We start from the raw sequence: 25345 nt of genomic DNA, 5'->3' as shown, positions 1-25345 counted from the left end.
CAAGCCTCCCAGAGTCATGACTTCAGATAGCTTTAAATAGTAAATGTCACCCCAAATGTCAGGGCTCTGCAAGTTTCTGTGCTCTAGAGCCACTTAAAACTCCCCCGCATCCCTAGACTGCTCACAAGGACACTTCCTTCCACCTTTCAGGTGGCCAGGCTGTCTTCCTGCCTAAGCTTCCTAGGACTTAGCCATAAGATGGGAGAGATTTTAGAAATCCTCTCTGCACCCATATCGGTAGGACCAGATCCGCATGTGTCACTTAATAGGTCACAGATCTGTTCCATAGATGAAGTCTGCCTGAAAAGCCTCACTGGCTTTGGTTTGGCTGCGAAGTGTTCCTCTGCTCTTCCCAGCTGCACGGCTGTGTGCTGCAGGTTTAGAGGTCTTTCCACACTTCTTGCAGGAAGGGAGGAGCTGCTGCTGGGACACAGAGGCTTCTCTGTATCTCACAAATAACTGTGTTCAAGGACACAAAGCCCAACTGTTGTAAAAATATTAGCATTCAGATGCTCTTGTGTTTTGTTAATGCTTTAGTTCCTCACAGTATAGCTCCTGTCTTCTCTCCTCCTTTGGATTCATTTCTGTCAGTTCCAGAATTTATAGCGCAACTCCAGAGCCAGGCTCCCAGGCGCTCCTGCCGCCCCTCACCCACCTGTAAGTCAGTGCCGCATCCTGCAAACTCCACCTCTCTATTGCTCCCCAGAGCGCCCTGGGTGCCTCCCAAACACTGTCCTGTCTTAGAAGCAACCGTGTTTCTTGTTACTGAGTCCAGCCAGGGTCCAGGAAGAAGGGCGCCAGCAAACATCTCCTCCCACTTGGCCTTGCCTTTCCTAATCACCCTGAACTGAGTGGCCTGTTCCCACAGCACCTTCATGATGCTATGCATCATCCAGTAGAGGCCTGGATGATACCACAGCCATCTGGTTCCCAGAGTCTACCTGGTCCTTTGTCACCACCGAATATTTATACACAAGGTGGGCCTGTGGCACTTTGTGGAACAAGGTCACACTCACCAGCTTTACCAACAATGCTCAATGTCATTTGAGGGCAGTTTATGGACCCACGTGATTCTGATGAGTCTGGAAGGCTCTGCAGTGGGGATGTGTTTATGCAAACTTCTGTTTAATATTCACAACCAAGGGACCACCAGCCTCAGGCCTCACGTCAGCTGTTCCAGCCCTGCAGGCTGTCACCCATGTGAGCTCAGGCAGCTGTGGAACACTTGGTCATTTCAACTTACCCTAGACACCTTAGGACAGTAACATGCTGGAGTCGGAAGTCTGGTGTTTCCGACCAGGAGATGTTTTATATATGTTCCTTTTCTTCTCCATCATCTTCGGAACCAGGACACCAGCACAGTGACATCCTGGCCCCATCAGCAGTTCCTTCCATGTGAGCACTTAGGCACAGCACAAAGGAGGAAGCAGAAGACCTGGGCTACACTTCTAATGGTGTTTTGTCGACCTGTGGGAGTGCACACACCTGAGTTTAACCCTCACCAAGTCTACCTGTGACTGGCGTGGGTCCCATGTCAGTTACGCTGGCCTCAAAGAGCAGCTGCTCAGAGCAAATGGGCTAGCCCAGCCAGGAGAGCCCTCCTACAGAACCATGGTGTTACCCACCAAGATTTTAACAAGTGTGAATCCTGAGAAACAGCCCAGACAAGATTTTAGCAAGCATGAATGAATGGCAGAGAGTACTTCCTTAGGGAGCGGAACGCACCCAGAGTTCACTTAAAAACCCTAGGTATGCCTCACTTCTGCACTGGTTAGTTTGCCAAGACCAAATGTCTGACCACAGCAACTCAAGGAAGAGAGGGTTTACGCCGGCCACGCCTTGAAGGTACAGCCCAGGACAGCAGGGAAAGTGTGCCGCTGAGTGAGAGTCTGTCAGTCGTGTTGCAGTCATAGTCAGGAAGCAGGGAGAAATTCTGCCACTTAGCCTGCTTTCTCCTACCTAGCCATGCCAGGCCCCTAGCTGGAGGAATGGCACCACCCACATCTGGGTCTTCCCCCTTCAATTAACCTAACCTAGAGCATCTCTTACCCAAATGCCAAAGGCTTGTCTCCTAGGTGATTCTAATTGTCTCCTGGGTGAGTCTAGTTGCTTCCCGGGTGATTTTAATTGTCTCCTGGGTGGTTCTAGTTGTTTCCTAGGTGGTTTAATTGTCTCCTGGGTGATTGATTCTACTTGTCTCTAGGTGATTCTAACTGTCTCTTAGACGATTCTAGTTGTTTCCTAGGTGATGCTAGTTGTCTCCTGAGTGACTTAATTGTCTTCTAGGTGATTGATTCTAATTGTCTCCTAGGTGATCCTACTTGTCTCCTAGGTGATTATAATTGTCTCCTAGGTGATTATAATTGTCTCCTTTGTGATCATAGTCGTTTCCTAAGTGATTCTGTCAAGTTTATAACAAACTTCAGCCATCACATCTCAGTGCAAACAAAGACCCTCCCACAGATTGTTCAGTGTGAAGCCTTATTAATCTTTTCCTCACTAGTATGTTCATGATTATCCAGCTTGCAGAAGTTGCACTGCAAGGCTGTTGGTCCTTCAGCAGGTCTGATGCCAACTATTTCTGGAATTTCTGATGCTCAGCTAAGCCCTGTAAGGTGAGCTGAGCAATGGGATGTCAGGAGTGCTCACAAGTAGCACCCTGCCTTGAGACTGAGAGTCAGTGCACCAAAGCTGGCTGTGCACACACAGTGTGACTGGGATGAGCACCCTTCTTGCAGGGTATCTCAGGTTGCTATCCTCACCACCCAGGGAGCTGGTAGGATACCCCTCTCCCCGGTACCCCAAGGACAAAGCACCCAGCAGTGACTCAGCAGACGGCATCGCACATGTGTGGCCGACAGACGGGATGGGAGCCTATGGGCACACGGGCTTCTTCACGGGCTCCTCCTCACTGTGATGTACTAGGACTGTCAGTGGTTGTGCAGGTCCTGCGGGTACTTCTGATTGGTCAAGAAGACTGGGGTGCTCATGATGCCCTGACAGTCACCAGAACACACCCTAAGGGAAACAGTGTCCTCACCCACAGCCACCTTGTTTCACCCCTCTTGGCCTTTCCCTTCTCTCTGCCTCCTTGGAATATAAACCTGGAGAGTCCGTTGCTCTGCCTGTCCCCTCAGCCTGGCACAGGTACCATCACTGCCATGTCTCCATATTCTGAACTCTTGAGCTATCAGTTCCCTTCTCTCATCCATGCTTGGAATCATCCCTAGACCAGCCGTCCTGCAACTTGGACCCACCTTTCCAAAATCAGCTTTCAACTGACAATGACTCCCCATTCTACCTGCAGGCCTCCTGCCTCCTGGATTCCATCTCCCAGGACCTGGAGCTCTTTCCCGCTCAGGCCTCCAGGGTGTGTCTTTCCTTAGGTGTCAGTCTCCTTCCTTAGGATCCAGACTGTCCATCAGTAGGGGTCGCCTCCCAAGGGCCTTCCTGCCGGCCCCTCACTTGCTGTCTGTCCTTACACAGTCTCCTGCTGAGAAAACACAGCAAGGCAGCATGTGACGGCACGGTGGGATCCGGTAACAGCTGTGGAGGGCAGGAATCCAGAATTAAGCTGTTTGAAGTCCACAGGCTTCCAGAGTCCATTCTGTAGCTCCTACATTCAAGTGGTGCCAGCATTCCTTGGTGTCCTGAGGCTGAGGCTACATCACTCAGACTCTCCTTCCACCTTCCACATTCCTGCTCTGGTGGGTCACCCTGCCTCAGTTTCCCTCTCTTACAAGAATCCAGTCATAGGATGGGACCCACCATACTACCTGAGAACTTGTCTTCACTAGCTTCCCTTCTGCAAAGACTCTGTTTCCACTTAAAGTCACAATCACAAATAGAAGGCCAAGATATGAACATTTTAGTTGGGAGAGAGGCATTTAGTTCTTAGCATACACTTTTCATATGGTTTCTCCAAATAGAATGTAAGCTTCATGAAAAAGGGACCACGTTTTATTCATCACCATAGCTCTAGCATTTACAGAAATGTGTTCCTCCTATTTAATAAGTACTAGATGGTGGGTAGATGGAGGGCTGACAATGCATAGGTGCATGCATGGATACAAGGATGCATAGATTATTGGGCAGATGGACAAGGTGGGAGTGGATTGAGAATGGATAAACAAGTAGGTAGATGAATATTGTTGAGTAAATATAGCACTGGGGGTATGAGTGGATGGATGGATGGATGGATGGATGGATGGATGGATGGATGGATGGGTAGGTGAGTGGATGGATGGATGGGTGGGTGGGTTGGTACAAGGATGGATGGATGGATGGATGGATGGATGGATGGATGGATAGGTGAGTGGGTGGATGGATGGATGGATGGATGGATAGGTGGGTAGATGGATGGATAGGTGGGTGAATGAGTAAGTAGATGGATGAATAGAACAGAGAGGCAGAAGATGGATGGATTGATAAGGTGAATAGATGATGGATAGACTGAAAGGAGGGTTGACAGCAAATGGATAAGTGAGTAGCTAGATGGGTGGTACTATAGGAAAGCGTGGTTGACCCAAATTTCTACAGGTAAGTGATAGAGTTGGGAAGGGAAGTTAAATTACATTCATTTAAACCTAACACTGGAAGTTGAGAGAAGAATGGACTCATTTCCAATACAAAACAAATGTAGTTTTGGTAGTACACTGTGAGGCAGCGAGCTCAGTGTGAAGTGTCCAGATCCCACGTGGAGCATTCTGGTTTCTAGGGCTTACGGAAAGGCCAGATCAAAATGCCCTGAGTGAGCAGTTCCAGGAGCTGGAGGCCTCCTGTGGAATCCGGGAGAGAGGAATGCTTGGTGACCTGCTCCCCTGAGGATTAGCTGCAAAGAGATGTGGGAAGTCACTAAGGCCACTCTCTGTCAAGCAATGGCTTCACATTTGGGGCTTATGTACTGGTGGCCTTTTAGACAGTAGACATCCCACAAGATACCTAAACTGTGAGGCTCTGGTAAGTGAGCAACTCAGAAGATGTTTTGGCCTGATTGCTGTGAGTACTCAGGCCATTGCCCCTGGGTGGTTCTTTTGATGAAGTCAGGAAGATGGCCCCTGAGCCTTCTATCCAAGCAAGCTCAGTCCAGGTTTGACTCCTGTTGAAGCCATCCAAGGTGCTACGAGGCTCCTTGGGCCCCCGCACATAGATCTGTGGGTTTTATAGGAGACAGCTAGTTCAAGACCCCAGGAGAAAAAGCAGCTTTGTCCCTTGCTAGGCTGTGCACAGGCCCACATTCATATCTCATTGTTGTTGCAGGGGAGGCAGATGCGATCCAGAACAATGGGACCTCGGCTGAGGACTTGGCGGTGACAGACTCCAAGCACACAGCAGACCCAAAGAATAACTGGCAAGGTTCCCACCCAGCTGACCCAGGGCACCGCCCCCACTTGATCCGCCTCTTTTCCCGAGATGCCCCGGGAAGGGAGGACAACACCTTCAAAGACAGGCCCTCCGAGTCCGACGAGCTTCAGACCATCCAAGAAGACCCCACAGCAGCTCCCGAAGGCCTGGATGTGATGGCGTCCCAGAAGAGACCCTCTCAGCGATCCAAGTACCTGGCCACAGCAAGTACCATGGACCATGCCAGGCATGGCTTCCTCCCAAGGCACAGAGACTCGGGCATCCTTGATTCCATTGGGCGCTTCTTTAGCGGTGACAGGGGCGCACCCAAGCGGGGCTCTGGCAAGGTGAGCTCCGAGGAGTAGAGGAGCTGTGGGTTTAAGTGCAGAAAGGAAGGAGAGGCGGGCAGGTGAACTGGGGCAGTCCCCATCACTGACATATCCCTGTGTATGAGATATGGGCCCTGGTCGGACAGTACTAAGCCCAGGGAAGTGGGCTTAGTCACCACTTAGCCTATTTCTACCTGTCTTGCTCCAGTTGTCCTCCTCGCGAGGGACTGTGATTGGGATGTCGCTCAGGGATGCAAGGGCCTTCTGCACCCTGGATTTTGGGGCACCTCGGATGTGGCAGCGAGACTACCGTCCTTAGGTGCATATGCCGTGTGCCTGGGGCTTCAGCGCTTCTGCCTCTGCGCAGCACTTCTGCCTCTGCGCAGTGCTTCTGGTTTCAGTCCTGATTTGTGCTCATTCTCTGCTGGGTTCAGGCTGCTGATTTCTTGCCGTTGTGAAACAATGATCCGATTGAGGCAAAGGAGGTCAAAGCCCTCCACCTCCATCCAACTTTCCCCTTTGTCTTAAATAATTTGGTGGGAGAGGGAGGGATGAATGACTGTTTGTGAGTCAAAACTGTATTGTTTTGTGATTTCATTAATTTAAATAGAAATTTGGTTTCATGATGTTTTAAAAGCTAATGTTCTGTGGATTAAAATATATCGGAAGGTAAACTGGTGTGGGTGGTCCAGTTTCCAAGGGCAACATCTGGGGTGGGTGTATGCATTAGCCTGTGGATCGGCTTTGCCTAGCAGCCGGTGCCAGGTGGCTGCCACCTTGCAAGCGAAAGGCATTTTCCGTGACCCTGTTGGGTGGCTGGGCAACTTTGGAGAGAGATGTGGATAAGCCCTGGTTTTTTAGTGCCCTCACAGCCTGGGAGATTCCTCTGCCTGTGAGTTGTGTCTGTTCCCAAAGCCTTAGAGGGCTCAAGAGGGTTTCGACTGAAGTGTGGGGCAGAGGCCTCTCTATGGCTCTAGGGCCTTGGGTGGCGCAGGGTTTCTGAAATGCTGTAGTCTCCAGCCACACTTTTGAGAGTGAAAATGACTATGAACTGCTGAAGGTGAGCTCCATGGTGGCTCTCCTGCTCTGTGGCCACCAGAGCCCTCGATGTCTCAGCAGCAATCTGGCTCTGGCTGGGGTGTCACCACGTCTCGCTTGTCACTAACATTCAGTATGTCCTGCTTGCTGACAGACTCCTTCAGGGTCGGTGCCTATAGGCGTTGCCTTCAGCCCTGATTCGTCAGTCCCAGGGCTTGCTACAAGGCTGACTTATACTGCCATAGCTTGTCAAATACTCTTCTTGAGGAGCTTCAGCTCTAGAGGCTCCTGACTGGCCCCTGAGGTCTCTCTGTGTGACCAAGCCCCCATACACACACAGCCTCACCGGCCTAGAAACCTTCACCCAGTCCCCGCAGCTGAAGGGAAAGAGCTGAAATTGCAGGAAAGATGAAATACCTGAAGGGCACGGATTCCAGAGCCAGTTTTGTGGTCATGGTTCAAGTCACGTGTAGCACTGTGGCTCTCTCAGAGTGCACAAATGTGTCTCTCCGTGCACTACTTTAAAATCACAAGCTTTTCAAACTTTTAAAAGCAGAAATTCAAAGCTCAGAAGCAGTCCAAATATTGGCAAATATATATTACATATATATAATTTTTTAAATAACTGGGGAGGGGGTGAAACTTGAAGTATCAAATTTTTTTGCACCATTACTATGCATTTTCAATATGGAGGATTATTAAAATGAACAACCTTCATATAAAAAAAAATTCCTTTGGTGTCTGCCCATGTGATCCTTATTTTCTCATCATCATTAACTTTTTACATTAGCATACAAAAATAGGATTATGGCCTCTCCATACAGGGTTGGTTTGTGCTGACCCTCCCTCCCCTGTGCCCTCCTGCAGCTTGTCAGAGCATAGCCAGAGGTACCCTTCTCTGCTGGAGGACTGTTAGGAGCATTTGTTTCTATTTGTATTTTGATGTTTATAGATGGGGCAAGGAGCCTGTTTTCCTACACTACGAAGCTCCTTAAGAAAGCTGCAAAGAATAGAGCCCAAAGGCTAGCTGGCCTTCGCTTGGGACTAAAGCCAGCATCCTCCTTGTCATTCTAAGACATTGAACACCTGCAGGGCGCTCAGGTGGGAGCAGGCACAGGAGCCACCACCAGCCACATGGAGATGCAGCTATGTGGCCCCTCTGTGTGGGGCGGGGTCTCCAGCTAAAATCCGGCAGACTGAACACCCTCCCTCACCCCGCAAAGGGACTTCTGGTCCTGTTGCCTCCTGCATCCTCCCTCCCCCAGCACGTGGTGCCTCCGTGCCATGCAGAGCCACCACCCCCGGCCCACAGAATGCAGGGACAACACCCAGCCTTTGTGTTCCCTGGGCTGACATTCAGAGGGAGCACATGAAGAACGCCCTGAGAAGGCACATTCTTCTAAGCCCCGTGGTGAAAAGTCCACTGCAGAGAGCACTCCCCTTTGTTGTGGGGAGAAAGCGAGGCTGTGCTGTGGCCTCAAAGGGAAGGAACAGGTTTCCCAGCCCATACAGTGCCCAGTCCTTAGGAGAGTGTGAGGAGGTGGCTTTGAGGAAAAGAACAAGGGCACCTGATCTGACCCCATTACCTCTCACCTATTGCCAACCCTCCCAATCTATTGCTAGCCCCCATCCTAGGGCGGTCCCCAGGCCTGCCAGCCAGCATCTCCGAACACACATCTTAGAAAGATCCCTTCCCACCCAAAGCAAGCCGCATCTCACAGAGGACCTAGGCTGACCACACACTGTCACATGCAGACAACATGCACCAGTGCCACAGGGAGAAAGACAATCTTCCATTCCTCCAGCAGGGAGGGGTGGTCTACCCTAAGCCCCCTCATGGATGGCTTTGCCTCCATCTTTTTTCTCTATCTTATCTGAAATCTCCATTCTAACCTGCCAGTGCAGGCATTTCATCAACCAAATGGCTGCTCTAGCGGTGGGATCAAGTCCATTCCCACCACTCAGTACTACTGGGTGTGATAGGCCTGTAAATTAGCCAGAGCATCTGCTTCCTGATACTTTTCCATGGTAGTCCAACTTTAATTAAATGTATCTCCATTCTACAGTTAAGTTTAGTCTTCACTGCTAACATGGCATCCAAAGGTTTGCAGATTCCGTGGCAAGGTGAGGACACACTGGAGGCCACATGAGGACACACTGGAATAGCCCATGTGATTCTCCCAGGGTTCCAGCAGAGTGCCACCATCAGAGAGGGAAGTGTTTGTCATTTCCTTCTGCTAATAGAGAGCTCAGGGGGCAGGCAGAAGCAGCCAGAGCTCCCCGTGGGGAACTAGGGAGCACATACCACTCCCATCCACTTGGCAAGCATCTCCCAGAGACTCTGGAGAAAGTGCGTCCGTGCTGGGCACGATAGTGTCTGTCCAAGTTCACGCTTTTGAGATTCCTTGTATGAACTGTGCTATGGGGCATCCCCACTTGGTCGGTCATTGGTCCCTGGTGACTAAATCTGCCTTTCTGCTGCCTTGGTGGTCACAGCCATCCACCTCCACCTGAGTAGGAACAGTCATCCCGGAGTGTGAAGGACGCTGCACCTTCTGTAGAAGGGGGACGTTTGTGCCTGGTTTGTGTGTAATGGTGAATCCCTGAGGCGGTTGTGCTGCTACAATTTGTTGTGAACTCCCTCACAATGTGTATCTCTGCCTTTGTATGCACTCATTAAACATTTTAACAGACCAAAGACGGTGTACTAATTGCATGTGGACTTTTTAAGTCGTGTTTTTATCTTATTAATGGCACTGTGGGACTGGCATTTCCATGGCCTTGGGAAACACCCGCAGGTAAGTCTTGGCGCTCCAGCTCTTGCCTCCGCTGACAATGGCACAGCCCCCAGTCCTCTGTTTCTGCCACAGACACAGGGTGGTCTCACCATGGCAGTGTGGCATCTAACTTTCCCCTATCCTGTAGCCACTGCCCCCTCCCCCCGTGTTGCTTACAATGCTTAAGGAGGGTCCTATGCATGTCAAGGGATGCAAGGGCACAAAAGAACTGACCCAGGACACCCAGCAAACAATTACCCAGTATCTTACTGATGCTGTGATAAAATACCCCAACAGGAGCAACTTAGGAAGGAAAAAAGGAAGGAAGGAGGGAGGGAAGGAAGGAAGGAAGGAAGGAAGGAAGGAAGGAAGGAAGGAAGGAAGGGGTTATTTCAGCCCGAGGTTCCAGGATATGGCACATCATGACAGCTGGTGGCATTGGGTCCACAGATAGGAGATGAACATTGCTGCTCACTGGAGTTCTCCTTTGTGTTCAGTGCAGAGCCTCAGCCCAGCGAACAGTGTCCTACCACCTCGGTTAGTCTGACCAGGACAATCCCTATAAACCCAGAGGTGTGTCCCTCTGGTGGCTCTAGATCCTGTGAGGTCTGAGGTCAGTCAGTGTTAACCATCTCACTGAGTGGGCGCACTAGGACTGCCCTCCTGGGCTCCCCAGGGAGGACTTACTCAAAGAGTGACAAGGCTCCTACAGCTGAGCTGAGAGGCTGACAGACTCCTCTTGAGGGTGACGTTTGATAAACCTAGATGGCTAAAAAAGGGGAGATAAAGGCAAAGACACAGTGGAGGGAATCTGTGTGACTTATCCTCCCCAGGGACCCTGACCCTCACTCTCACCTCCTAAACCGTGTCTACCTTAAGGGATCTATCATTGCTATGCCTTTGGGGGCAGGGGTAGATCAGCCAGATGGGGACAAGCAATTCTGCCTTGTTGATGAAAAGTACAGCTTGGCATCTAAGGGAATAGATCGTTGTAAGGGAACATAATCCCTCTTTGAGCACATGTTTAAAGTCACTGGGAGGCCAAGATACTGGCTTAGTATATAAGAATTATTGGACACTCCCATCAAACCATGGCTTAATATTTTATCTTGAGGTTGTTTTGTGGTGGTGGTGGTGGTGTTTCTCTGTTGTGTCTGTTGCCACAGTCTCTATTTTGTTTGTTTGCTTATATAGGAAAAGCAGAGAGCAAGAGCTCAGGGAAAATGAAGTGTCCCAGGGAAGCCTTGGGCTTAATGCCTGTGGTTCTTCCTGAGGAGTTTGTTGCCCTGGCCCTCATCACCCCTTCCAACCTGCAGGTATACCTTAGGCTTGGAAGCACTTGCTTTCCAGTTAGTCACTCTGATGTCATAAACCCTGGTGAAGCCACACAGCAAGGAAAGGGCTTATCATCCTTTGTCTAACCCTGTCTGGGTGTGGTGATGGCAGATTGCACTTGTGTAAGCAATCCGTAGGTCATACTTTCTCAGCACCATGATTTTGCTCCGAGCCATCTGTCCACCCTGTATGTAGGGTGGTGGGGGTGGGGAGCTCACAGTGACTTTCATGGAGGTGATCCTGTTTCACAAAGGAGACACTGACAGAGCTGCTCCTTCATCTGTTGCCAAGTGTGAAGCCTGGGCTTCCTCAGTCACACCCCCACCACCACCCCCATCGCTGCTTCCTCAGCTGAGGGGTCCCTCTCCATGGGGACAGCCAAGTCTTACCCAACAGAGGCCAACACAGCTTGCCTGTGGAGGTTTACCAACACGAATACTCCGCCCCAACACAGGGCGTTTAAGTCGCCTATTCCCTGCCGGTATTCCCTGCCGGTAGGGCCGTCACCTCTCTTTTGTGGGTGAGGACTCTTGAGATACCGGCACCTCTCTTTTGTGGGTGAGGACTCTTGAGATATCCCACTGATTTCTCACCTCAGACTTTCCTCTCTGACCCCTGCTGGGTTGACTTTCAGCGGTACTTCTAGAGGGGCTAATGAGTCACACTTACATGACACCCTGCCCACCGCTAAGAAGGCCATCCTTCTGCAACAGAGCAGGAGTCTAGAACCTCCCGATGGCTGCTCTCTCTTGGCTGACCACCCTCCCCATTCTTCTCTCCCTTTCTCTTCCCCCCCTCCCTCCATGTCTCCCACCTCCTATAGTTCTCTCCCTCCATGTCTCCCACCTCCTATCTCTTTCTCCCTCCCTTCTGATCATTTTTCTGTAAACAGTCACAAGACAGAGGTGCCTCCTGCAAGCCATTTATCTGAGCGCTCTAATTCTGTTCTGTGACACTCACTTGAATGTCCTTGATATCTCCATACTCTCTCATGGCTAAGAGAACCCTCTGAATCAGGAATAAACTGCACATCACAAGATTTACAGCAGCACAGCTGAGGGTTACAGGGCTCACGCTGGGGGATAAGTGCCTATGTGCACGGAGTCCCTGAGCTTCACCGACAAGAAAGCATGTGGCAAGAAAATGCCACTCTCTGTGACCCTGAATGACCCCGAGCACTGCAGCCATCCACTGCTATTCCCACTTGGAAATCCAGCACAAATGCTACATATTTGCCAATAAAGAAAAGGCCTGCAAATAAAATCCAGTGTAAAATGAGGCCATTCCACTGCAATTCCATGATAGGTTTCCAAAAACCCTTCCCAGCACCAGCCAAGGAAGCCTTTCTTTGCCTGCTGGGGGTCAGCTACACCAATCCCAGAGATTTTCAGAGGACTGTGGGGCTCTGCAGGCAGGTGCCCACACCGCACTCACCCAGCCCACTCTGTCCTCCTCGGCAGGTACCCTGGCTAAAGCAGAGCCGGAGCCCTCTGCCCTCTCATGCCCGCAGCCGTCCCGGGCTGTGCCACCTGTACAAGGTAAGCTGCGGCCACTGTCCTACCAGCCAAGGGTCACCTGTGTGTGAGCATGCTCTCAGCTCTGTGGACAGGTCTAGAGAGGGTTGCATGGATTAGGACCCTTCGGGGGTGCTCACGGTCTCCCAGGGGGCCAACAGGCCTTCAGGGCATCTGTGAGTGCAGAGGAAGATAGGAAACAGGCTCTGAAGGAACGCAACAGAGAAGTTTCAAAACAAGAGACCATGCAGGAGGTAGAGAGGTTGTCTTTGAGTCTGTGATGTTGAAGTCTCAAGTGACACGATGTAGCTATCAGGTCATGAGATGGGGAAAATCTGTGAACCTGTGGTGTGCCTCTGTAATGCCGCTCAGGCTGGAGAGCCACCAAGAGGACTGGCCTAGAAAGGGCAGCCCGGGTCAGGTCACTGCCCGCCTAGGTTCCCTACCTGCTCTGAAAGCAAACTCCTGTCAGACATGAAGCCCCCCGAGCATCAGCCGAGTTAAACTCAAATGGCCAGTGTCCTTAAGTTCAGTGACAAGGCATCGCCCTCTGAGCGTGTCACAGATAGCATGGCTGAGATCTTCCCTCCCTTCCCAGTGTGGAAACCACCACATTAACACACTGTGAATGAAGCTGGGGAAGGCAATGACAAGGGGGCAGCCTTCAGCCACGCTGAGCTCAGGCACTGCTTGTCATGGCCACTGAGTGTCACTGTACAGATCCTGCCTATCCGTGGCTGTTTCACACAGACGCACGTGCGTCTGAACCATGCATCACCTGTCCTTCTCAAAGAGAGAAGGTGAAAGGTTGAAAACAGATGCTCAGAGACCTAAAAACTGGAACATTCTCCCCCTGTGCTACGCCGAGCACCTATCAGGAGGGAGGATGCCAGGGATCATACAACTGCACAATTCTTCTGCAAGCTATTAAGAGTAAGCCAGTGAATCCGCTCACAGCCGTCGAGGCAGGCAGCAGGAGGGGTGCCCCTAGCCCACAGGCTTTGGACTCCCTGGGATGGACGCTTCAAAATGAGTCTGTGTGAAAGCTTGCACAGGAACTCTGCTTGAGGTAGGTGCCCTGGGGAGCAATCAGCAGGGATCTAAGGGGGTCACTGTCCATGCCATGCCATAGAGAAGTGAAGACTGAGAAGCATTCCCACTGGCCTCTAAGATGGCCAGCCAGGGGCCAGGGCTGAGAAGGCAGTCCTAGGAGCCCTGAGGGAGTTGTGGTGATGCCTCTTGAGTGGCAGGAGTGCCTGGAAGCCCCCATGCAGGGTACCTGGTGAGGCAAAGTCCTGCTCAATTTAGCTGTGCCTAGCTTCAAGGGCTACTTCAACTCTGAAAGCACAGCCCTTCCCCTGAGTAGTGTCTGAGGGTCAGCTAGGTCCTGCATCCACTTGGCCTTGCTGAACTGGGAAAGATCATGTGCAACCTGATCTGCCCACCAATCGCCTGGCCCTAGGACAGCCTGCAGCTGCTCCGACAGGTGTGGATCCTGTGACAATGGCGGGTGCTTCACCTAAGCGGAATAAGGGGCTCATAGTACCCAGGGCTAGCCATAGGGCACGATGACACCGCCTACCCTGGCCCCTGGCCCCTGGCCCCTAGGCTTGAGACACTGCTACAGAGAGCAGACCCTGTGCACTAAGAGTAGAGATTCTGACAGGACCCCCAGCGTTTCCCACAGCCAGGAACTATCAACAGAATATTTCTTCCTTCTCCTTTAAAATTTACTTAGCAGAGAGAAGCCAGCCCCTCCTATTCTCGACATTTGCATCCCAAATGAATATATTTTAAATTCTCTGTGCACATATTTGAAAGCCTGGCCAAACCTTGGGCCAGCTATAAATGACAACCTTGCATAGGCACAGAGTCCCATCTCCTGTGGACATGTGTTTAGAATGCTAAAACATGCTACAAGTTCCCAGTGTGAAGGTCTTTGCATCTAGTGTTTGTGGGTTCCCATTATTGTTCTAAAAGGGTTTGAACTCACTGGCTTGAACATACACTGAACCAAAGCATAACACACAGTGGCTATTAGGTACTATGTGTAATGTTTACTTGTCTACTGTGAGGGAAAACAGAGCAACAGAGAACTCTTCCAGGGCCTGTGTTCTGAAGCCACCCAGGCCTCCCTGATCCACCAGGAAAGGCACAGCCATGAAGCTGGGGGCTGTCCCCACGTAAGGTAAGCAGAGAGGCGGGTGTCGGCCCTGGCAGCCTGGGAGTTTCCTTGTCACAATTTCAACCCCGCAGGACTTTCCTAGTGAGTGTCCCGAGTCTTCTCTCTTCCTCTCAAAATGGGCGATGTGTTCCTCTACTGTGGTTGTCTTCATTACGTTAAGAAAGTGATGATGAATTTCAGGCATGGAGCATACGACAGAAGCCACAAGGAAAGCACAGCCAGGGATGGCCCCTCTAAGGTTTCAGAAATATGCATGCCAGTCCATGATTCAGTGACTTGGAATGAATGGGCTCACCAAGGAGATAAAGCCATTAAGTGCAAGCCACAGCCTGGACAGCAACTTCCGGCATTAGGGCAGTGTTTCTCAACTGGTGGGTTTCAGCCCCTTTGGGGATGGGGTTAAAAGATCCTTTCATGGGGCTTGTGTATCAGATATCCTGTCTATCGATGTAAATACACTGTGATTCATAACAGTAGCAAAATTACAGCTACGGAATAGCAACGAAAATACTTTTATGGTTGGGGTCAACATAACGTGAGGAACTAACTGTGTTAAATGGACCCAGGATTAGGAAGGCTGAAAACCACTGCATTAGGAGATGGAAACTCTCTCTCCTGCAAATCAAAAACTCAGAGGAGCACTGGGGAGCATGGCTAAGCTGGCAGTCCTGGCTCGAGTGGCCCAGCTTGCTTCTTCCTCTCTGTAACCAAGGAACATGTTACCTACTATGCTGAAAAGGGCATCTCTCTGTCTGTGTCTGTGGAGATAGGTATACACACTCATTCTTTGGAGCCTGGGGGCAAGTGGGAAGGAGCAGGAGACTCACAGAAGAGCATTTGAGAACAAAAGGCAAGGTTCCAGAGAGGAGGAAGGTGTGGGTCTCGGGCTGAGGAGCAGCTCCCCAGAATCACACAGGTGGGTCTCGTATGTCCCATCTGGGCAGCCATTTTCCTGCATCGTGGCTGGCTAGGCTCAAGCCTGGCATGGACTGGCACTAGGCAGGCAGCACGCTCTGCTGGAGAGGAGTGTGGTGAACAAAGCTAGGCTGGAGCTGAGGAGACGCTGTCCACGAGAACACGTCTCCGTGCATCTGTGTGGCTCGGCAGGAGCCCAGGGCGAGCTCCCTCTGGAGGTTCCTCTCAGCCTCGCCCTGCAGCCATCACCACTGTGAACAGTCAAAAGTTTCCCAAAAGGCTCTCGCTGCAGCAGACCCATTGTGCAAACAGACAGCAAGGTCCATAGCCACAAAACCAGATACATCCTGCAATCCCAGCACTAGGGAAGTGAAAGGGGATTCACAAGTTCAAGACCAGCGAGGTCTGCATAGCATGACTCTGTCTCCAAAGAAAGAAGTATCTCAGTGTTTGGATTCTACTTCTACTGTGATTTCTGTTTGCTACTTATATGAACTATTATACTTTGGTTGGTCACACTGGGGTCTTAAAAACAATGGACGCTTGGAAGCAGTGAAGAAATGAGAGAACTAAGAGCAATCCCCACTCCGCCTCCCTCCATGTGTAGAACGAAACAAGGACAAACGCCTCAGGGACTGAAAGATGCCGGCACAAGGTGCCACCGAGCTGCTGACCTACAAAGCTGGGAGGCAGCACTGCCAGGTCTGTCACTCCTCTTCTGGAGACCTCACACTGCCCAGGAGAGGTCTGGAAGCAGGCAACCAAGCCGGACCCCTTTGAGCCAGGAAAACCCAGGCCTGGAGGGCATCCAGCAGACACCAGAAGTGCTTGGCACTGCCTGGGCTTTCTCTCTGTCTTTCTGGCCAATGCTGAGTTTCAAGTGCACATGTAGGAGATGAGAAATCCAGAGGATTCTGAAGTTAACCCCTACAGTACAAGGAAAGGAGTGAAGCTTACAGAGGAGGCCAAGGGATCTTCATCCTTCAAGCAACATGAGGGAACCAGTGACCCCAACATTGCGCAGTGGCAGAGCAGCTTTCCTCTCACAACTGGCTACAGGCCAAACTCCCACTGAGGAGCCCAGCCCTGGAATGTGGCAAAGCATCTGTCTCTACAGCAGATAGCATTCTGCTCTTCAGTGTCTGAGGGGAAATGCAGCACTGTGCAGCTGGGAGGGAGGACAGGGAGGGGGGCCAGCCTGAAATCTCCACCTAGCCACACCTGTCCAGAAAATGAGAAAAGCCGTGTGGGTGCTGCCGGACCTTCCATGAAGAAAGGCTCTCTCTTTCATAAGTCATCAGCGCCTGTGAAACACATGTTCCAACTCCCAGCCAAGAACCAAAACACAGGAGAGACCGCACATCACTTTAGACCCCAGAATTTAAGAGGCATGGGTTTTTGTAGGAGAGAGAGGGGAGAAGGAGAGAGAGAGAGATAACACTCTCTCCTGAGATATAGTAGAAGCGGTTTGATCACAAATGGTGTCATAGCTTTTTCTGTAAATGTAAACAGGGTTAGACCTGGGGCCAGCCAGTGCCAAGAGGGACACACTTGCTGAAATGTCTTGAAGCAGCTGTAGCATCTGGGCAGTCAGTGTATGGGGACTCAGAAGTGGAGAAAGATGGCCCCCACACCGGACAGGGCTGCTCCATCACCATCCTGAGACTGTTGTCATGAATGCTGGTTGCCTCTGGCACTCTTCTCAGCCATGACCCTAACATTTAAATGGCTCACAAATAGGTTGGCCCCTACCTAGATCACAGTGACTGCCACTGACTTCCAAGTGGGTAACTGGGGTGAAAGAAGGATGCTAGCCTTGGCCTTCTTCCTCTGGAGACAGCATTAGCAACTAGAGCTGTTCACAGGATTTCCAAGGCATGGAGAGCGGGAACCAACACAGAAGGCAGAAGGAGCGGTAGAGTCCCTCCAGGGAGAGGCTCTGTGGGTGTCAAGCCTGGGAAGTTGAGATGGCAGGAGACATGTTTGTTTTCCCTTCGATCTGAGGAGGGGAAACACATTCTATCAAATCCCAACTCACGTGGTGGGCTGTGCTGAAAAACAGTGGTATCTCAGATCCGCAGCGGCAGCCCGGGGCTCACAGAGCAGCCTCTGAGGCTAAGTTAAGCTGAAGAGCTTAAACACAGACCGGTGTGTGTACTCACGCCCTCACCCCAGGGTGCGCTGAGGACTCTGGACTGTGGTGTCCTGGTGCCACCGTGTGGAATGGCTAGGATGTCTGCAGCGGTCTGCGAAGGTAAGTCGAGCTATGGAGGGAGGAACAAGGTAGCTGAGCGCTTGCCTAGCCTGTGGGAGGCCGTGGCTCAAAACTAAACGTAAAGGAAAGAAAGGAACACTTACTGGAAGACAACTCGTTTTGATTCTTGTCTCCCGTGGGCAGAACAGAATGCTCCTAACTGCTGGTGTTGAGGCCTAGTTTCCCGTTTGGCAGAAACTGGCAGGGTCTGCATTTAACTACATGGGAATGAAGCCATTTCAGCGATAACGGTGGGAAATCCTCCTGTCCTTAACCGTAAATGAAATTGCACTTGCAAATCCCACTTAGGACCTGCTTTCCCGGCCCAGTGGACTCCACCCATTTGCAGTCTTCAGTTCTTTCTCTCAGATATAAACAATTTCTTTCTGGCCCAGAGCTTCAGAACTTGATACAAATCTGCAGACTCTGAAGTAAATAAGTAAAACACATGATATTGGACTTGATTCTTCTCCCACATCGTGTCTTTTTGTCACAAGACAAGCTGTACCTGTCCTTACACGATCCTCCCACAATCCTCCCACACTCTCCGGGACTGGTCTGCCTGTTTACTGTGGCTGCCTCCAGCTCCAGGCCTGGACTACCGAGCGCCTCTGCGGGCAGGTCCTTGGACCCCTTTGCGTGTCAGTTTCACACTACAAATGAAGCAGAGGAGGGTGGGTTTGGTTCCAGGTCACTGAGGAGACATCGCATCTCCTGTTTAAAACTGAGTCAGCTCTTCAGTGGTCACACGGATCTGCATGGAGGCAGGAAAAAGAAGAAGTGTAACTCCAGAACCTGTGATGCTGGTTGTGCTTCCGGGCAAGCGGGGGACCCTTCTCAGGCCAGAAATGAAGTAAGAATAGGATATTTTTATTTTCGCTTGACCGTAAAACCCTAGGCCGCACTTCCCTACGTAATGGTTTTTCTTATAGTTCATGGCCTGTAATGAGCTGCAAAAGGTGAGACTGTGTCTCGGGCTGTTTTCAGGGAGCAGGCTCTCTTCAGGAGAACAAGCAGATACCCAGTCTGATGGCCAAGGACCTATGCCCAGCTCTCACCAGCAGGAAACTGGGTAACACATTAAAAACCCTTCCCTGACCTCTGCCGAGAGCGTGTCGAGCGCCCCCTGCTGGAGACGGCCCTGTTTCCTGCTGAGGGAAATTGGAATCTTTCAAAAATGGGCTAACACAGAAAGCATGCGTCTTAGAACTCAGTGACCTGCCTGGCCGGGGTCCCCCTTCCACAGCTCCAGAATGATTCTCCATAATTTTACTTTGTGTCACCTCCAAACATGTGTTGTCATCTTTGTTTGTTAATACGATGCAAAGCTCGTATTAATAAAACAAGTGAGGTTTCTGATGTGCACAGCTCATTAATAAAACAGGTGAGGTTCTTAAGAAAAAAGAAGAAAAATATGTGTAGTAGGATCTCCTTCAAAACCATCTGCAGCACACATCCTTGGCTGCCTCATGGCCCGGGGCATCATTTAACACCTTCTTGTAAGTATGTAGCATTGTCCAAACAATGGTGCTTTTTCTTTTTTTAATTTTTAAAAACAAGACTGCTTTTTACAGACCCTCACTTGTACCAAATGCTCAGCTCCAAACACAACCATGGGGTTCACTGACCAGGCCCTGGCATCAGTGGGCCAGGTGGCAAGGCCTCCAACCCACTTGGATTCCAGGAGTCGTTAGCAGGCCAGCAACCAACTGACCTTGTCACGATGCCTGTGAGATGACCGTTGTTACAGTTCATGGCCCGTTGTGAACTGCAAACGGTGAGAATGTGTCTCACGGAAGATGCACTGCAGACATGCTGGGGGAGACAGAGACTGCAGTCCTGGGAACAACAGCAGTGTTCAGAGTGGGCTCTGCCCAGCCTTAGTGGGCACAGCAGAGAAGGTGTCTGCAGGAGAACAGATCGCTGATAATGAACTAACAGAGGAAAGGCCTCCCTCCCAAAGACGCCAGCTCACCAGAATGTAGGTGACCTTGCCCATCACCAGGATCCTCTGGCAGACACTCAGATAATTCCTACATGGAGTGTGGAGTAAGACCCGTGGGGTTTTACCTGTGATGAATAATTGCACTTTGACAAAGAGACAGGGGCAACTCAACAGAAAAATGATGATCTTTTCAACAGGTGCTGTTGGAAAAATTGGACATCTGTCTACCAAACATCAATAATGTATCTCAACTCAAACCTTCATCTTATACAAAAGTCAACTGAAAATGGATCATACATCTCTACTGACACTGCAAAATTCTAAAATTTTAGATGAAAATATAGGATACAGTCGTCCTGATTGAGGTAGACAACAGTTTCATAGACCTGAAATTAAAAGCTGGTTCATCAAGAAAATAGGTAAATCAGACCCCATCAAAGCCCAACACTGTTTGCACAAAACACTGTTAGGATGGTGAACAGACGAGCTGCGCAGACTGGGAGAGAATATTCGCCTATATATTTGTATAATCAAGAAGTCAGAGTGGAGCTGTGGTCCTGGAGAGAGAGAAGGGAGTGAGGGAGCAGGGCTTAACTAGGTCAGGTTCTGCATGGGAAGGAAGCAGGAGCAGGTGGTGGCGGATTCACAGCTGCTCCCGAGCTGTATGCTCAAACTGAGACCCGTGTTGTGTACACTCTAAGAGCACAAGCTCTGATGCCACGCTGGTCCAGCCCATGCAGCCTGTTGCCCAGGCTGTTGCTACTGTGGCAACTGAAGGGCATCTGGGCGTTTGCTCTGCCTCCACGAAGCCAGGCCTAGAACTGGGTGGTGTCCCGACGTGTGACTGTCACAAAGAATTGCCGCCCTTTGTGTCTCTTCTCAACTCCACCTCAGGCCCAAGCTGCACAAAAGGAAGCCAAGGCCTGTTCCACCCAGAAGCTTTCCAAGAGCTCCTAGGGTTCTGGCATCAGTCTCTGGCGGGTGCTGTTCTGTTTCTGTGGCTACCTCTGTCATGCACACTGTCGTAGGAGGAGGGTTTTTCTATTGCCCTTCTTCATCCTCTTATTAGCTGAGTGCCACCATGAGAGTCCAGTCGCCAGCACCTTTGGAGCACACACAGGCCTGGTTTTTTGTTTTTTGTTTGTTTGTTTGTTTGTTTGTTTTTTCCTATGGAAGAGTAAAACCTAGATGAGGCATGAGGTGCCTGGAAAACTAGGAAGAATGACCCAATGTGGCAACACTTTCCAGATGACAAATGTTACCTGGGTCGGGGGCAGTGGCAAACGACCCCCTTCCTGTGTGCTGAAAACTCCCCTTTCTCTCAGCTTCTAACTACAACCACCCCTGCCTAGTGTCTCCCTCACCATAGGACAGGCCTTTCAAGAATGTCTCACAAAAAAGATGCTACATCTAGATTCTATTTGAACGGCATCTTTCATGCATCATGACTTAGAGATGCCTTATTACATGTTTCAAGATGGTGTTCGTTTCATTGCTAAGTATTATTCCATTGAATGTGTATGCCAACATGTGTTGGTTTTCTTGCTGGGGAACATTTGGGGGTTTTTATAGTTTGCAGGGATGAAAAATTCTACAAACCTTTACGTACAGGTTTTGAGTGAATAGTTTCTCATTTAAGATTTAAATTATTTTCCTTCAAAAAATCAGCGACCAATATGTTCATTAAAAAAATTTTTCAAAGATAAAGCATTTCTTTAATTCTTCAAAGCATGAAATGGAATTTAAGGGGCATACAGTAAGTATATAATTGGTGCTGTAAAAAAAAAAAAAAAGCTGCCATGTTGTTTTCCCCAAGGACTGTCCTATTTTGTATTCCCATGACAATACATAGGAAAGTTCCAGTTGCTCCCTGTGCTAGCCAACACTTACTACTGTCAGTGTTTTTTCTTAGCTATCTGAACATGTGGGTACTAACATCTCATGGGTCCTGTTTGCATGATCTTGAGGGCTGTTGTTCTTGAGCAGCTGTTGTTCATGTGCTGATTTTTTCCACACATCTTTGGTGAAATGTTTGTTCAAGTGTTTAGTCCAGTTTTTAGACAATTTATTTTCTTACTGCTGAGTTTTGAAGGTTTAATGTTTTTGTAAACATACTTTGTGTTTGAGTCTCTTTTTCTCATATGTGATTTCCAAGTATTTTCTCCCAGTCTCTCTGTAGCTCCTAATAGTGTTTTGTGCAAACAGTGTTGAGCTTTGATGGGGTCTGATTTACCTATTTCCTTGAAGAACCAGATTTTGATGACATGTTTAGGAAATCCTTGTCTACTCCTGGTCAGAAAGTCATCTCCTGTTTTCGTCTAAAATTTTGCAGTGTCAGTAGAGATTTCTCATCTATTTCCAGTTAACTTTTAGATGAAGTGAGGGTTTGGGTTTGAAGTATATTTTTATTGGTGTTTTTTGCACATGAAGATCCAATTGTTCCAAGGTCAAAAGACCATCTTCTCTCTGTTGGGTGGTCTTTGTTACTTGGTCAAAGTGCATTGGCCAATTAGGGAAGCCATATTACTGGGTGCTATTCTGTCCCATGGATCTGTGTGTTAGCTCTCTTCCAGGGCCAGCCTTGCTTGATTGCCGGGACCACTTCCAACTACTTACGAGTGTTCTGTCTGATGCTGTCTATATGAGGGCTTGTGGACTTTAGTCTGACACAGAACCTGAAGCTGTTAGCCGTTTAGTTAATGACAATGAGGTTCATGGTATAACCGACCCAGAGAAATGCTGAGTGCTTGGCAGATGGTATCCCATGTAGGTGGGGTTATAACCCAGGGAGCCACATCCATTACACACACCCTCATAAGCTCCAGAGAAGCAGCTCTTGGCTTTCTAGTGACGAACTGCTCAGGAGGGTTCTCCCAACCCACATGCAGAGAGACAGGATGCTTCAAGGGACTAGACTGCATCTCAGGTGCATAGCTGCCCTGCAGACAGGCTACGCTCATCGCTCCTGTTGTCACTCTTGCTGACGGGTGGCTGAGGTTCCCCCAGGCACAGTGGTGGTTCTAAGTGTGTGCTGGGAGCAGTGGCGGGAGAAGTGAACGCAGTCTCCTCCAGAACTCCCTGTCTGTCGTTTTCTGAGGAAAGCAATGTTGTGAAGCCTCCTCATAGGCTCTTTCCCAAGGATACCCGGCTGGGTGATAGACTCTTTCATGGCGCTGTAAATGTGGCCTGTGTTGAACACAGTACTGTGGCAGCCAGAAGCACAGCATCGGGAGAAAGCAGAGCCATTTCAGCCTACCTTCCAAGCTCATGCTCACTTGGGATAAATCACTGCCTCTGTGCTTGCTAGAGTGTCTAAGTGGCTGTATTCACTGACCTAGCACCTGGCCCAGCTGTGTCCTCTACGTCCTGAGCTGCATGCTTCTCTCTTTCAGGACTCACACACATCAAGAACTACCCACTATGGATCCCTGCCCCAGAAGTCGCAGCACGGCCGGACCCAAGATGAAAACCCAGTAGTCCACTTCTTCAAGAACATTGTGAGTGACCATGCACAGGGGCCAACGAAGCATCAAGGGAGGGGTTGCTGGATCCAGGAGGGTCCACAGCTCATCCATGGCCTTCTGGGATCCTTCTCAGGTGCAGCTGGCCTGAGGGACACTACCCTCAGCAGGATCTTGGTCATCTGAGCTCCCAAAGGATACTCTTAGCTGCGTCTGCCATGTAACAAACTATGTATTTGAATGAGAATTCAATTTTCCTGAAACCAGACAGCTAGTTGATGCTTAGTTAAAAATATAGACTTTGTAACCCCGAGAAAGGATAACGATGGGAATAGGCATTGCCCAAGAGGACTGAGGGATGCAGGGAGCAGAGACATGCAGCGCGTTTCAGGCCAGCAAAACTTCTCTGTGTGGCATTGTAATACAGGACAGGGGACGTTTGTCTATACACATAGGATGCATGCTACTACAGTGAACCCTAATGTATCTATCTGATAATAATAATCCTCCAATCACGTTAATGCTGATGCTAAGTGGCAGAAATTGAGCAGGTGTGTGGAAAAGCCCTATAGATGTCAGGGAAATGTGCGATTTCATTACAATTCCTCTGTAAATCTTAACTCTTCCATTAAATAAATGTCTTAGTTACCTCTCTGTTGTTGTAAAACGCCATGACCATGGCAACTTATAGAAGAAAGCCTTTATTTTGGGCTTACAGTTAAGAGGGTGAGTCCAAGACTATCATGGTAGGGAGCATGGCATCAGGCAGGCAGGCAGACATGGCACTGGGGCGGTAGCTGAGAGATCTCATCTTGAGACATAAACATGAGGCAGAAAGGTGGGCAGAAAGGCAGATGATGATAGAGCATAGATAGATAGATAGATAGATAGATAGATAGATAGATAGATAGAGTGAGTGAGTGAGAACGGCTTACCTCAGCAACACACCTCTTTCAACAGGGCCACACCTCCTTATCCTTCCCAAACAGTTCCACCAACTACTACCAAGCTTTCACATATATGAACCTATGGGGATCACTTTCATTCAAACAACCAAAATAAAGTTGTTTTGTTTTGTTTTGTTTTCAAACTATTAGTGAGGGGCTGGAGAGATGGCTCAGGAATTGATAGAGTACTCTATGTATCTCGTTGAGCTTTTTATTGCTTTAATGAAACACATTTCCACATCACAGTCATCATGGAAGGAAGTCAGAGTAGGAACTTGGAGGCAGAAACTGACGCTATGAAATGCTGTTTACTGAAATGCTTGCCCCTCATGGCTTATTCAACCTGCTTTCTTATGCGACCCCAGGACCACCTCTGAGGGATGGCCCCGCCCACAATTTCCTGGGCCCTCCCACATCAATCAAAAATCAAGAAAATGCACAACAGATATGCTTACAGGCAAATTTTATGGAGACATTTTCCCAACTGAAATTTCCTCTTCCCAAATGACTATCTTGTGTCAAGTTGACATAAAACTAGCCGGCACACTGCTCTTGCAAAGGATCTAAGTTCAATTCCTGTCACCCTCATCAGGTAGCTCAAAACTGCCTATAACTCCAGCCCCAGCCCCAGCCCCCGCCCCATCCGTGGTCTCCATGGGCACCTAAATTCATAGGCATGTACTCACATCGACACATACTTTTAAAAAATGGGGCATTGTGTTGAAACCAAGCACCAGTAGGTACAGCATTTCCAGAACCAGGAAGGGCATGATGGAGGCATGTGTTAGCTTCTGACGCCTGACGGACTGGAGCCACATCTGCTGACATGAGCTAGTGGGGCCCTCAAGGAGAGAGCAGGGCTGCCTACAGGAAAGTAAGTCACTGAAGCCCACATTTCTCTGTCTTCCAGGTGACACCTCGCACACCTCCTCCATCCCAAGGAAAGGTAAGACCTTAGATGTTTTGATCCATTGTCAATTCATGCATATGATCATCCTGAAATCCCAAAATGTGTTCCAAATGGAACTGGGCTCAGGGCTCCCCAAATCCACCCCAGTCTTGCTTCCAGAGGCTTCCAGTGGGGCACAGCAGCTGGGGGCTCCAGCTATACGTACAAGGCCAGCGTGTCCAGGCACTGTCCCCTGAGCTGGGATTCACATCCTGCCTCGGAGCCTCAGGTGGCCCTGCACACCCTGAATGTGGCACATTTGACGAACCTGATCCTCGTGGGGGAGGCATGCCATTTTGGTTGTTCCTGTTGGTTTCAGGACTTGGCCACGGGTGATCACCACGTCACTGTTT

General features: G+C 49.8%; 1 protein-coding gene across 6 annotated transcripts in view; it reads left to right on the top strand.

The window, feature by feature from the left end:
* Positions 1 to 25345, top strand: part of Mbp (myelin basic protein) — an 80745-nt gene that overhangs the window by 45614 nt on the left and 9786 nt on the right. For 2 of the 6 annotated variants that reach the window (XM_060376989.1, XM_021658727.2), the window contains exons 1-3: positions 5402 to 5690; positions 23028 to 23132; positions 24954 to 24989. In XM_060376989.1, coding sequence (XP_060232972.1) covers positions 5520 to 5690; positions 23028 to 23132; positions 24954 to 24989 — 312 coding nt within the window. In that variant the 5' untranslated portion in view covers positions 5402 to 5519. Of the gene's footprint in view, positions 1 to 5259; positions 5691 to 12282; positions 12361 to 23027; positions 23133 to 24953; positions 24990 to 25345 lie in introns of those variants that run through there. The other 4 variants (XM_021658724.2, XM_060376988.1, XM_021658726.2 and 1 more) reach the window with 4 other exon arrangements.

Source organism: Meriones unguiculatus, chromosome 2, assembly GCF_030254825.1.
Source record: "Meriones unguiculatus strain TT.TT164.6M chromosome 2, Bangor_MerUng_6.1, whole genome shotgun sequence".
In the NCBI taxonomy this organism is placed as follows: domain Eukaryota; kingdom Metazoa; phylum Chordata; class Mammalia; order Rodentia; family Muridae; genus Meriones; species Meriones unguiculatus.
The sequence above is the reverse complement of the archived record's forward strand: the minus strand, read 5'-3'. Positions and strand labels throughout refer to the sequence as shown.